Source organism: Centruroides sculpturatus, unplaced genomic scaffold (genome assembly GCF_000671375.1).
Source record: "Centruroides sculpturatus isolate CEXI.00-Female unplaced genomic scaffold, Cexi_2.0 scaffold860, whole genome shotgun sequence".
In the NCBI taxonomy this organism is placed as follows: domain Eukaryota; kingdom Metazoa; phylum Arthropoda; class Arachnida; order Scorpiones; family Buthidae; genus Centruroides; species Centruroides sculpturatus.
In genome coordinates this window covers 91,431-107,105 of record NW_019385355.1, presented here as the reverse complement: position 1 = coordinate 107,105, position 15,675 = coordinate 91,431, and the positions used below count along the sequence as shown (strand labels likewise).

Here is a 15,675-nt window from a genome sequence, read left to right as displayed (position 1 = left end):
AAATAATAATAAATTATTTAACTTAAATGATATACTATTATTAATAAACTGTAATAATATTTATGTAATTAAAATTCTTCTATTTAATTTGTTAATAATAATAAAATAAAAAATGCTTACTGTATGCAATTCGTGAAGCACTTTCAAGAGTTCTTCATGACCTTCGACGCCAATTTCACGACACTATAAAGATTTAATCAAATTCTTAATATTCTCATAAGTAATAAGATTAAAAATACACGATCCACTTAAGAAACATTCAAGGATTTAAATTTCCATAAACATTTAAATAAAAACTTTGTAACAGTGAAGTTCATAACAGAACAAATAGAAAGGATTTTTACTCAATTTTTTTTTGTTTACAATTTGTATTTGAATAGATTATAACAATTTTTACCCTTTTATAAATACGTTGAACATCTTCCATTATTTGCATACAACGATTTATTAAATGAGTAGCATAGATTTCACTCAAAACTGCATGGTCCCTACTTTGTCGACGAGTTGTTGCAATTAAATGCTGCCAACTAGCATATGATGAAAATAAATGCCATTGGTCTCTCCTAAAAAAGGTCAATTGATCTTGTTATTTTATTTTTAATAGTGTTTTAAAACATACAACCAGTATAATTTACTCAAAAATTAAAATTTCTCAAATACAAGAAGTAACAATTACATTGACTAATATTTTAAGATCATTTTTAAGTTATACCTAGCTAATGACAATGATTTATAAAATTGCTTATATTACTTAATAAATGATATTAAACTGAATATTAATTTGCATAATATATGTAATAGTGTTTCTCAATGAGGCGATATCGCCCCCATGTGGGCATTTTTCCAAGTCGAGGGTGCGATTAGTAACAATTTATATTTTGGGGGCAAAAAACAATTTTCTGGGCGATATAGTAAAACATTATATTAAAAATAATTAGATATTTTATTCGTTATATCGTACAATAATTAAACAAATAACATTATACTAGTCACTAGTCTATTCAATGCAGTATGAATTTGGCATTAGTCTTGGCCTTCGGCATCAGCATTTTGAAGTGAAGGGGGCGATACTATGTTGAAGAAGGCTACGTTAGAGGTTGAGAAACACTGATGTAAAATTTGAAATTGTAAACAAGGGGTTATAATAAATAAAATAGAACATTGCTAAATTTAAATTCTTAATTGATTTTCTTGTAGATTCCAAAATGTATTCAGTGATTACATAAATAATTGACATGCAGGATTTTTCTTTTCTTCCTTTATTCATACATTTACAAAAAGTATGAATAACTTAAATTCAATTATAAAAATAGAATGCTTTATAGAATTTTTTTCAAATATTTCCATTATAAATATATAATGATTAATATATTTCTCACATTATCATAAAGTAAGGGCACACCTAACATGAAAAGATTTTTCTACTGCTATAACATATAAAATTTCAAATATACTAATAAAAGTCTAATAGTTATTTTTAGTTTATAAAATAGAATTTTATCTTCACACTCATTTATTCAGGTTAACTATAATAAAATAAATATAACTGGAATATTAATTTAGTTAAATTTATTATAAGTGTGAATTACATCCTGAATTTATACAATTATAATTAAATTAGAACTATACTTATGAACAAATAAAGAATTTCTCGCTTTCATAGTATATAAGTGAATATTACCTGCCTTCAAGAGTTGGATTTCATGCCATCTTTGGTTAGACAAGAGATTGTTGATCTCTTGTTTATTACCTGCCTTTACGTGATCACTATGGACAGGACATCTAGGCTCTAAAAGTCATGAGTGATAACTTATAACTATGATTTTAGTGCTTAGATGTCCTAGCTTTAGAATTAATATTTCTTTCTTTATATTTAAAAAACAAAATTACATTTTATACATTAATATAAATACTCTGACTTCTTATCAATTATAAAATTTTATATTATATTTTACTATAAAATATTTTAAACAGAGTTATTTAATCATATCTATCACCAAGAGAGATACTGTGTGGAGTTACTATAATCATAACTTATCAAAAAAAGATATTTTTAAAAGAGATTAAATATAACTTTTGAAAAATTAATAACTTTAATTGAGAAACAAAGAAAACTTTAATTAATTAATTAGCTAATTATTTTTATTCCTAGAAGTTAACGACTTACTAATTCTTATTCATATCGAACTAATTATAGAATAAGAATTAACTTATAATTTACGAACGGGAGTACTCGACCCCGAGTTCACGATCCCATTTGAGGTCATGACTTTCGGTCGGCTGTCCGACAATGCACTTACTTGTCAATCCAAGTTATATTATTCTTTGAAGAGTTTATGCATGGGTGGAGGAACTAGCAGGGATTTACATTTCTGAACATTAAAGACTAATTTATAGGCATTACTAAAAGCCAAGAGAAAGAACTAAAAAAAACTGCTATTCATTTAAATATGAATAAATTTTCCGAAGTAAAATTTTGTACGAGAATATTTTTAACAAAATACTTCAGTACATTTTTCTCAAACTGAATAATTAATTAAGAGATTAGATGTAACTGACTATTTTTTGTCATTTCTTTTTCTATAATTGAGAAATTGCCATTTTTTATTATTATAAAAATTAAAATACAATAAACAATTGTGTTCATCAAAGATAAAATTTTTATAAACAATAAAATTAAACAACATATTTATATAAATTACATATATTAAATCCTATATTTGTAATTGGAAGTCTCAGAAAAGTATTCCGCTTATATAACTTTTCATTTTTAATAAAAGATGTGTGGTAAATAAGTTGTAAAATACTTTATTAAATTTTATGTGACAACAGTAATGGATTTTGTATGCTTTTATATTTCAGATGAAATTATATATCTGTACCGGACCTGGCTATAATTTATCTAATAATGTTATAAACATTACAAAGTCTCCTAGTTTTATTATATTTTAATTTACAATATCTTTATTTAACTTGAAGGTCGTTGTATTAAGTCTACACAGGATGATTATATATAATTTAATTGAAAATATACTTTACACCCATAATTTATTATTGAAATTAACAGAATGTGAATAAAACTAATTTACCTCTGTTTTTCTGCCTTATGTCTAAGCATCAAGCTCTTGGACAGTTTATCCAAAGCTCTGGAATATTCCAATTCCACCTCTGCCCGTCGACGAAAGTAATCCTGTATTTCTGCCACTATGGCAACTTGCGTTTCCATTCGCATGTCCAGACATTTTAACTGCTCGTTCAACTGCTGTCTGATATCTGTTTTAAAAATTTACAGATACATACATGAATACATTTTTAGTATTTATTAAACGGCTATTACTCCAAATTTATTTTGAAACATTCAAAATTAATTTTTCATTATAACAGGCTTATAATATATTAGTAAAAGCATCTTCCATTATTTTCTAAGATTAAATAATTATTGTCTTTAAAAATGCACAAAGCTACAGGTAAGTAAATCCATTTTAAAGTAAAAATAATTGGATTTTGAAGAAAATCTAAGCCACCGAAATGGGTGCTTTTTCTGAAAACATCTTTACACAGTCAATACTTTGTATTAATACAATACGACAGAATACTAAGTAATGCGCTATTATAATAATAAAGGAGCCAACTTCAATATCCAATAGCATTGACATAAAAAAAAGCATAAAGAAAATAATTTACTCATTAAATATATACTTATTTTATACTTAAAATATATATATATGATATGATTATTAAATTTTAATTTGCAAGTAAAAATAACCTTTAAAATTAGTTTAAATAAAATATAATGTATTCAGTTTGTCACTTTTGATATTTTAATGTTGATGCAATGGGATTTCATTCTAATATTCTAAACATTAACCATTCTTCCGTATTTTAAAAATGCATTGCAAAGTTTATTGTCATCATCTTTAAATATGGTGTATAATATTTTTAATGACTGTAGCAAAAACTTTAATTGGTTGGCTTCATTTTTGAAGGTTGATAATTTAAAATCTTGTATTCCAAATGATAGATCCCAAGAAACAAAAGTATAAAAAGAATATTTTAGTAAGCATTTAGACTGTTGTAGAGTACAAAAATTACTTCAAATATTACTAGAATTATTATAAATAAGCCAAAGAACTCTTAAATTTCAATATAGATTACTAAGAAAAACTGGAAAAATTTTTTAACTTTTAATATATTTAAATTATATAGAAATTTATTAGAAATTATATAGAAATTAGAAATAAATTTATACTACATCTGAGATAAACTATGGAAAATTTTAATCTCTTTCCTGTACATTCACAGCATATAATTTATGCAGCCAACCATATTTTAAATTAAAATCAATGACCGTACCAAACAAAAAAAGCAAAAGATATAAAAACACATCTTTGTTTTTGGCAGAGAAACTGTTTAATGTAACTTTGAGATCCTTTTTACAAGTCATTGTAGGAACCCCAAAAACAAAAAACAAAAAAATTGTAAAGTCTCCAAATATTATATAACATTTTTCATTTAAATTTAAATCTATTTTTACATTTCTAACATATCTAAAACGTAACTAAAATGCCAAATAATTGTCAAATTTATCTCTAGCGATCAACGTTTTAATTTAACGATCCAATAACATAACAAACATAGCAATTAATTTGTTTACTCGACTTTGGGTTATTATTATTTCCCCCTTCTTCTCCTTTTCTAAAAATTAATTAAAACGAAGTATAAACATAATTGGCCATGAAGTTTAGTTACTAGTAACATAGAGAAGACAGAATTATGAGCTGTAGATAGGTCATATAGCATCTTAAATATTATTATTGTCATGAAATTAACCGTTCTAAAAATAAACCATTCAGCCACTGTCAACCTGGCAGTGATCCAAATCTCGCAAATGACCACAATTGCGTATGCAACTATCTACATCAATTTTAAAATAAATATCACGTATAATTGTACAAAAAACGAATTCCCTGGCTTGTTTTTTAGCCCGTGTTCTCATTAATAAACATAAGAGACCGACGTAGTAAACAACGCTTTGAATTTTGAAGGGCGCAAAGCAAACATTCAGAAAATAAAGCTGGTGTTATCGCGAATTTATCTCGTTTCCTATGGCGTTAGAGCTGACGGGGATGGCTACCCAAGCTTCTAATTCACTTTCTAGAGTCATTAGAATGATACAAAATAGGAGAATGGCGAATCTACACTCTTAACAATACAAAAAAAAATCGAAGATTCGCATATTTGATTAAGTCATTCGACTGGGAGGAGAGCGGAAAAAAAAGTATGACACACGCGAGGAGGGAGGAAAAGCTTTAAAACAAAGAGAATCGAACGTTGATGTTCCTACCTGCCCAATCCATTTCTAAAGGTGGATTCCAGCAAGCCATTGTTAGGATCATTATTTTGGTAGAAAACGAAGTAGGCTATCGCATCACGCATCTAAAGCAGTTAACACATGAAAACATAATGCGAGATGCTTCCCAGCTTAGAGAAAACTTGACCTTGGAGTGGAAAAACTGGGCTTTTCTGTACACAATGGGACGGTGGCGGTTAATTCAGCAACACATAGTCCGCATGCCGATCTCTTAAACAGTATTATTCGCTATGGTGGAAGAAACGATGGTAACTGTTTGTCTATCATTAACACAAAGTGATGATTCATTGCTAGAGACCCACATCCAGTACATTTCATTGGCATCCGACCGCCTCATTGTAAGGGAACAGTCTATACTCGTCTATTACTAGCACCGCACGGGACCAAAATGGAATCGTCTCCGGAAGACGACCATCACCGTTGACCTCCGACATCGGAGGACATCTTTTATTTTTCAAAACGTCTGTGTTCTACTGGCGCCCCCCATTTCCGGTGTTCGGCAGCCATTTCCTCTACTTCCCCCCATTCTTTTATCGCTTTTCATTTGGTACACACGCTGCAATTAGCGAATAACAACGTATTTAACTTCCAACGGGCTGTGTTTATTTTATTTTATTCGAGCGGCTGAGAAACCGAAAAGTTTATTTGTCATAATTTTTAATAATATGTTTCTCCTTTCGTCCAACAGATGGCTTTACTATGGGAAAAGCGCATTTTACGGCCGTCCACAGACCAATCCTTTGTTACTGTAGAAGTGACGGGAACACTTTTTTTTTACCCACATATGTTTTAAGAATTAATGCGTGCGAAGAAAGGAGGATTAACGAATATTGTCCTTTATGGGCGTTTTTTATTGCCCTAGACGACTTTATCCTAATATTGTTTCAAAATCGCGCATCACGTAAGCAACAGCTGTCTAATAAAACGGACACGAGGCAGGTGCTACCAACCATCACCTGCATTCCCAGTCACGCCATCGAGGTAGAAAATATAAAAAAAAAATCCAGTAGCGTCTAGTTAACTACACACGCTAAGAGTTTACCTTAAATCCACTTCTAGGACATTCTTGCCAACGACCCAATGACCTCAGAGAAGATGGTCCTCCGCTCGAATCTTTCCAAGTAGCAGCGTGAGTGCCAAAGAGGACGTCTTATCAACTTTTCCATTGGATAATTTATAGCCGTCTGCCATTTTAACCTCCAGATAACCGACTTTTTACATAATGGTAACAACTTAATACAAGGTAATTAATTTGCGTTTAGCGTGCACCAATTGGTATTGTTAGAGAAGGGCTGGAGAAATCACAAAAAAAATGACTCACGGGAATATTTAGAGAGGAGACAAAAATAAGCAAATTTTGTGGTTACGAGTCAGTGACGTGAGACGACTAAAGGTGAATGAACTGCTGTCTTCCTGTACTAAACCCATCAATGTAGGCCAGAGAATAGTAACTACTCTATTGTCTGCTTAATATCAGAAAAAATGAGACGCTATTAAAACTATATAGTTTTTCCCCCCTCCTACGTTCGAGTGCACAATTCGACACAACGCAGTGAACACGACGAGGGGCGAGTCCGCTGTTTTCAAGATTTATCACATAGTAGCAGCTGTTCGGGGAGGAAACACTCATACATATAAATATATATAACAGGTCTTCCTCCGACTTTGTTATACGCCGGTGAAAGTTAACACATCTTCACACTAAACTCCTACTAAAAATATAATATAACGACTGATAATTTCCAATTCTTTGAATTCTATACACGACAATCGCATTATTCCTCCCTTGATTCTAAATGGAGAAGTGATGAAGGCCGTAGTGTCGAGATGGATAGAATGTTTGCTATCTCGAATGGTGACTCACAAAGACGTTTTGAATAATTTAACTTAATCGACACAATGAAAGATGGTTTAACAGTTTAACATTTTTTTTTTTTCTTTTTTTACTGGCATCGTGTGGAGGATGGAAGCGTGTTAAACATGGATGCCCGGGGCATCTAAATGCGAGATTCTACAATAGCTCAGGAATTCGAAGGACGTCAGAGTAGGTATGAGGGATAATACGATATGCATACATAACAGGGTATACTATCTTATTACTTAAAATCACGAAGACGAACCAACCTTGGCTCATTTTATGGTGACGTCTCCAAGATATCCGATGGTATCCAGATAAAGAGCGATACACATCGGATTATTATAAAAATGATATCAAATTTACGAAGGTCGTATTGCGAAGAATAAAACTCTTATGATAAAACGAAATGTAAATATATTCCTCGGATATATTCTACTCGTACATGTTTTTTTATTGGCAATAATCTATATAAAACGCTTCCCTTCGATACGTTTATTATTTTGGGATTTTTATAAAGTTTAAATGGCAGGATATCCCATATTGCAGAATATATTTGCACATCCTTTGCTACGGGGGAAGGAAAAAATACCTGTTTGAAGTAAAAATTCGGACTATTTTTAAAACCTTCGATACATCCAGCGGAGTAATATTGCCTAAAGTAAACACGCAGATCTCTCAATAAAGGAGTTTGATATTTAACTGACGAAAATAATGATAATGTATCTTTGACCTACATCTGTTGATTTCCGTTTTGTCTTTAATGATTTTCGGCTGAATTAGACAATGACATTAGATCTAAATCAGCAATTCGAAGGAAATAGGTCTAAACTTTTATAGGCCCGGTTATCATAGAATAAAACCCTCCTATTTTTAAAATAAATTTAAACCTGCGTGCCACCATTTTTTTTGGCCGTTTTATTAGTATTACCATCCTTAATAAGGCACTTGATCTCTATTAAAAAGCTACATTGAAACTAGTTAATTGGCGTGCATTCAGTTAAGGGGGAGAAGAAAGCCATTCTAGAGATTACTATTTTAGTTAATTAATTCAGCCGAGGTTATAGTAGTTTAATAAGATGCGCTGACGAGTTTCAGGTAAGATTGCATGTAGACAAAAGATAATTATGCTATCGGCTTCCGTCGTTATTTACATACATGGATTTAAATGAGACAAAAATACAGGAGAAAAAAAAGATTTGCAACGGTTACTCAACTTGCTTACATCCTGTTTGTTTCCTAACTTAGTTTTGTATGCCTTGTATGTAGCGATGTTTTTAACATTATAACAAACCTAAACGAGCAGAGGCGACGAGGAGGGGGAAAAAACAAGATGGGAAGACGTTACCGTGTCAGTTGATCGGCGACGACGACTGATGGGTTAGCTTTTTAAAACAGCGATTCTTTTACTAATAACCAAAGCAAACGTCTACTCACGGTTATAAAAAGAAGATCTCCTTAAAGTTCCTGTCCGGCGTAGTCTGGGTTTATCCATAACGAAGCTCTATTCACGTCCATCAGTGGGGGAAAAAAGCACAATAACCAACACGTTAAGACAACCAACGCTGTATGGCGCGACTTGCTAGATGGACTAACCAACCAGCCTGGCAACCACGTGGTACAGGTCACGTGACGGAACTAGTGAGGAATTTGCGGGAAAACAAACACGGTGGCACGGTAGTTCGCCGGGATTTCAAGTGTTTTAATACACTAAATTTCGCTTAAATCGTCACTCCGATTAATTTAAGATTATCGATCCGTAATTTGCGTATAACGAAGTTTACGTTACGCTGCAGATTAGTCGGTTTTAAAGGGAGATAAAACCGAAAGCCGCGTAACTTCGAGTGGTGGTCCCAAATCCAGTTTCAATGATCGAAAAAGAAAGAAAAACAGATGAACCGATTGATAGGCAAATGGGGCAGAACTATTAACAATTCCACGAATGAACGTTGACTTTAACCTTGAAAAAGTTCGCTCGCTGTCGAAACTTTACCTTCACGTTTGTCCCAGGGCGACCACGTTTTACATTCGTATCGATTCGAGAAGAGTGACTTTTCCTTTGACCTCCTTTTTCGATTTGCTGTCACTGCACTTGACTGAATAAGTTTCTCGAGGATGTTATTACATTAATAAACCTGGAAAACGTCTGGTAAAAAGATAAAGAACAACCGAGATCTCATCAGTTATAACAATTTCCAAGTCAGGCGCGGGTTATAATCCGGTACAGGCGCGCGAGATCTAGACTGGGGCTACTCTTTCTAACAATGTAACACGCTATTGTTCTACGGATAAATATTTAATACCAATTATATGTGATATCAACGTAATTATCTTAATGGATCATTATCCCATTTCATTTGACAATGAACGATCGTTCTGTTACGACCCGATGTTTGGGGGATTAGAGAGACATTTTACATTTGTTTTTCCTAGTCAAAATAAATAATGGATAAAGGGCAGAATAATCTTGACAAATTAACATTTTTTTTTAAAAGCATATGACAGGAAATTTAGGGAAAGGATGAAGCTTTAAAAACCGTTTCACCCTTCTTTCTAAAGGTTAAACCTATATTTTGACATGGATCCAGTTAAATTTGGTTAAAAACTTTAACTCTAGCGTTTGAAATAAACTGCAAAAAATCTATTGTGACTGAAACTACAAGGAAATGGATCATAAGATAAACATATTTTTGATTAATTAAGTTTTTAATAAGGATAATTATCTTGATTTATGCAATTGGGTTAATATTCTTGATGAAGACGGAGCCTATAATTTATCACATCTTCGTATTCTGAGGAGGAGGCACTGATTCTTTTTTTTAAAATTTAAATCATAGTTTAAAAACTATATCGACTCTCCTAGATATAGTTCAGAGTTCCATATAAGTGAACTAAAAATTCTGATGTCTGTATTCAGCATCGTGACGAACTTTTAAGCCGATGTCAAGTTAACTAGTACCTCTTTACCTGCAGCTAAATTAACTGCAAAGGTAACTTTTATGGCAATATTTAACTGCGAGAACGTGTATTTTAACAAGTTATATATATATTTTGATTGTTTAATATCCTATCGTTCTCTGTAATCACATTCATCAACTTTTTATCAGTTACTTTATCGCGAATTCCGAAACAAAATAGCATTTTAGATGGAGGAGGCGGAGATGAAGAAGAAGGAGAGAAAGGATTTAAAACAGAAAAATCTAATTTTTTTTTCTACAATTACAACATGGTTAAAGTTGCGATGTTCTTTTTCTTCTCTGAACTCTTAGCACCTGTCTTTCGCAGATGTTTTTCCAGTTTAGATTGTTGTTTTTGGCCTTCAGTAAATGGATCTGTCTCTGATAAAAATTTCAGCAGATATAACATTTTATCAACTGCAAACTTAAAAAAATATATATAGAGAGGAAAAATTATACATAATCAGATCTAACGTCTTATTCGTGATGTTAGCACTTTTATGGAGATTAGAACTGAAATATGCTCTAATAATTAAACTAAACAATAATCTGCTCTATTTCGTAGTGAAATTTGTAAGCATAACTCATTAATTTTTTTTTCTAAAATTCTTCCTTTCGTTACTCCATTATCTAAGCCACGGTTAATTATCTTCTACCACTTACTTGCTCTGATTACGACTCTCCAATAGTATCGAAATTATTAAAGGATAAATCTTGATATATTTTATAATCTAATCTAAAAAACTTTTTCCTCATTCCTTTCATTCTATTCTTTCATTCAACTCTCAGTTTGAGAAGAAATTTATTTCTTGTCCGCTCGCCAAAAAATCCAAAAAAGAAGGTGATAAGCCGTTTCAATACAATGAGAATAACTTTCTTATCAGACAATCAAAGACTTTTTTTTTAATATTGACTCTACTGATTTAGTTATATCACGTAACAGAATCTATGCTGTTTAAACACCCATAAGTGCATCACGGTGCACCATAAGTTTCTATCTAACAGTAAGATAGATAGATACCTTCCAGAAGCTTCAACTAAGCAAAGAATAATGGATACAAACTGACAATTCATCACTTTAGTCTCCCTCATATCGTTCTCAACACTTTCATAAATCGATAAACATTCGTTAACATTACTTATAAAACCTATTTATACATTTGTTTATTATTCCAAATATGTTTCGTGTGACATTTGCGATTTTTTTTCTCTCTTCAATATCCCCAAGCTCTGGAAGAGGGCCAAATATTTAAATTAAAAAAAAATATATACAGGCTACAACCATAAAATTAATTATGCAAGAAAAATCCTCGTATATCTACTATTCCTTTGCGTACGTATTAAAATTAATAATAACGAAGTAAAACTTAACAAATAATTCACTTTCGCATAAATAATTCATCAACAACGGAAGCGGGATTGCATATTAATCAGAGAAATTATGAAAATATAATTTATCACTTAATTACACCTCTGAAAATACAGAAGGAAAAATTAAAACTCGAGCAACAACAAAAACTGAATATTAAAAGTTATAACACTTGGAAATATACGAGCTTACGACTGATAATCACCTGCTGTAGCTGCTAAATTTTAAAAAATTCATATCAACTTCCCATCCCAAAATATCTGAATATTAATAGGGTAATTGATAGGTTTCAAGCTGATACTTATTCTGAACTTGTTTTATTGCCTTTCCTCTTGAACTTGATCATCTCGGGTTAAGTCTCTGAAACAGACTTTCCTCTTTGAATAAAATTATTTGAACTTCGAACTTTGATCGTACCATACGCTCCCGAAATTTCGTTTTTCTTCATAGAAAACTGCACAGACTATTTCGTTTAATTGCTTATTCCGAATTCTCATACGTACCACGCAACATTAGCTACAAATTTTCTAAATATCCGTAACTTTTCTTAGAAATATAAAAGCAAATCTAGCGTAAATAACAGCTGTCCTTTTCTAAATTAAGCAAACATTTCTGCCTCTTGATCTGAAACTAAATTTCTAATCATAGACTAAAGATATGGAAGAGAGAGAGAGAGAGAAAGAAAGAAAGAGACTACTCGAAAGGGGGTTATAAAATATAAGGAGAATCCATCGATAAATAGTAATTACCGTTTATGTCCATAAATCTAAAAAAAAAATCCAGGTATGTATTTTTAATAATAAATATAACAAGATAAGTACTATCTATAAATTTTTATTATCGATAACATTTTAGTTGAAGATTGTAAATTTTATGAGGTAAATCATTACAAAGATAATTTAGATTCTACAGCGTGCGGCAGTGATTCAAAATGAACTTTTTCTTTCAAAATGTCAGCAGAGAGATGGATCGTCGGTGTACCATTTCCTATTTTTTTTACACGTTAAATTACACTTTTCTCAGAAAACTTGTGTAAAAAAAATTCCACCGAATTAATATTTTATAAGATTTACTTAAATATAAATGAATATTTCGAGATAATGTGTATTTTTTTTATTAAAGGCAAAAAAAAAAACGATCAATACGGCAAAAGATAGACCCTAGCTCGCTTATGGAATCGAAAGTCAATGACATTTCTTTCATAAGATGACTGAATTTCCTATCTCGTTTCGCCAGTTTAAATAACTATTTCTAGGTGATGCGATTGCCAATGGTAAGATTGATGCGTTCGTGACGAGTATATATTGCAAAATATCCTTTACGTCTTATAATGGTCTCGATTTTGTCACATCTTTGTCGTCATCAATCTTCTCTGGGGGCATTTTAAAGGGTAACTACTAACAATGATTAAGAGAATAAAAAATAAGAGAAGAAAAAAAATCCAGTCACGTTAATTCCACTTCTAGCAGCAAAATGTAGATGACAACCGGGGGGAGAATTAATCCTATTCTTCTCCAGTTTATCACATTTAAATAGGCAATGTACACTAATCACGTGCTTATATATATTTTAAATCAGAATTTAATGACAGAACTGATTTAAAACATGATTCCGATCAATAGATCATCGTGTTTTCTCCCTCTCATAAAAATCCCTCTCTCCGAGAAATTATTATTGACAGGAAGCCCGTCTAATGATCGACATCATAAATTTTAAACATCCTCTTGATAATTGTATATCATTCTTATCGGTTACCTGCTATCTCCAAAGATGTCATGCCCTCTAGAGATGAAGTAACGAAGGATAAACTTACCTAAAAAAGAAAAAGAAGAAAAAAAAAAAAAGGAGAAATCATAAGTAAAAATTCCAGCACATATCACTAAATATAAATCTAAACACATAAATAACTTAATATTATAAAATTATATTAATAAAGTGAGATGGAGAGAGTGAAAATAAGATAAAAAACCTGTCTACTGAAAGGCCTCAATGTTATTTATTGTTAGATAGCATGGAATTCAATCTCGACCATAGTTCCCTCCTACGAAATGGAAGAAGGGAGGGGAGGAAACGGAGAAAAAAAAGAAGATACAGGTGTGTAAATCTCTATACGTGTTACAAACCAGCTGCTCGGATACATTATCCACCTGGTTATTCAATACGAAAGAACTCGAAATGTTTCTTTAATAACCACGTCATTTACATTTTGGTGAGATTACGTGATGGAATACTTGACCATTGATCGAGTGTGGCGACAATATTTACTAAAGAAATATTTTAAAAAAATAACCTATTTAAAACTAATATATCACTTACGCAACGTTAGAATTTCGCCAGTTGTTCTGTATTCTTAGCAATTCCCATGGGAAATGACACATCGAACGGAACCAAAGAAAAAGTGTTCACAGTCGCGTTTCCTTTATCGTCGGAACTCTCCACACGACGGTGACGTAAACGGACTTAATTACACCACCAAACAGATATTCTCATCGCCATTGGTCGTTGTTATATTAATAAAATATTCAAGAGGGCAACCGAAAAGGAGTTTTAAGTGAATTCTCTGACGTATTATTGAAAGAGAAATTTGACGTCATTAAAATTAATTTACGTGACGTCTAAATGCCATATTAGTATTATCGAGAGAGTTAAACCGGGCAGAGGGGGAGGGGGAAAAGACGTAACTCAATTATGTTTTTTCGCTATTTTAAATCATCATCGACGGTTTAAAATAACACGAGAAACTAAAGAATTCTCCCTGCCATTTTCAACTTTCTTAGAATTCGCTACCGGTAATAGAAGTAAGGCGAGACCTTCTCCAATTTATTTACAATTTGTCCGGTGTATCTTCTTAGCAGAAACTCTTTTATCATTTTCTAACTTATCTAGAAAGGAAAACAAAAGATCCGATAGCGTCAAACAATGGTGTGCACATACACACACACACACGTCCACGTGATTTTTACCGGTACTGTGCAATGAGTAATTACTAGTCGGTCACGAAGGGAATCAAACAAGCGAATTCTTACGGTAACAATCATCACACGAAACACTTTATCGGATTCAGGCAGAAAATCGGAACCTAAAAGAAAAAAAAAAATCTGAAAAGCCACGATTACTAGCAGATGTTTCTATAAAGGTCAACGATCTCCGCTTTCTCATATATTATTATTATTAAACCGTGAGATTATTATATAGATGCAGATGTAATTAGGGTGGGAGTTAGGTAGAAAGTAATTGTAAACGAACTTCTCTACTAAAATTCTATTGGACAATCTTTCTTCCTTTCGTCGTTGTCAAGCTATTGACAAAGAACTGTTGTATCCGTGCAGTAACCGTTAAGATAGGTTCGGACAGTTCAAGACAGATGTCATCTCAATTTACAGTAAAGCTAGGGAGAAAACTGGGCAAGACTCAAGACGTTATATATATNATGTCAGGGGAAAAGTTCTTTTTTTTTAAAAAGTTTATCTTTAAAAAACAAATACGAAGACGGGGATGTAAGGTTATACTTTGCCACAGACAAAGTACAAAAGCCATAAAATTAACTATGTTATATATTATGGTTTTTAATGCGTTTTATTGTAAGTGAACTACAGAATTAAAATTACCAAGTGTTTAAAAGGCGAGGGACCACCTACCAATTTCACGTAATTACTGCGTCTAATTACTAAAGTAATCATAATAATAATAATAATTAATTATTTTTTTAAAGTTAGTTTTATTAAATTTAAAGTAAAATTCGTCAACGTATTCTAAAAACTAGTCCCAAGCCAGACACGTGTATGATAAGCTATATAAAGGTGAGTCAAGTCTTCACGATAGGTACGAAGGACACGAAGCATATGGTTAACAAATTTTGCAATATGGCAACAGTAAAACATTTTTAGACTCTAAATAAACATTATAAAAGGCTATAGAACAGTATAAAGAATCTTAAGGCTCGCTTAGTTACATAAAAATCATTAGATAAACTTACGTTTCGTGTTTATAATTTCTGACATTTATCTAATTTATAAAGCGATAATATTCTATAATTAACTAAAACGGCGCTTTTCTTTTTATAAATAAAGCGATAAAATTCAGAATAGAGTCGAAAGAAAATTACTAAATATCGTCTTAATCT

The 15,675-nt window shown here is 31.6% G+C and overlaps 1 protein-coding gene across 7 annotated transcripts in view; it reads right to left on the bottom strand.

The window, feature by feature from the left end:
• LOC111638038 (SLIT-ROBO Rho GTPase-activating protein 1-like) overlaps positions 1-15,675 on the bottom strand; it is a 35,176-nt gene that overhangs the window by 9,052 nt on the left and 10,449 nt on the right. For 2 of the 7 annotated variants that reach the window (XM_023383665.1, XM_023383666.1), the window contains exons 2-4: positions 3,090-3,273; positions 398-563; positions 121-183 (exon numbers count right to left, since the gene is read on the bottom strand). In XM_023383665.1, coding sequence (XP_023239433.1) covers positions 121-183; positions 398-563; positions 3,090-3,273 — 413 coding nt within the window. Of the gene's footprint in view, positions 1-120; positions 184-397; positions 564-3,089; positions 3,274-5,344; positions 8,636-8,663; positions 11,708-13,307; positions 13,366-13,868; positions 14,922-15,675 lie in introns of those variants that run through there. The other 5 variants (XM_023383669.1, XM_023383670.1, XM_023383671.1 and 2 more) reach the window with 5 other exon arrangements.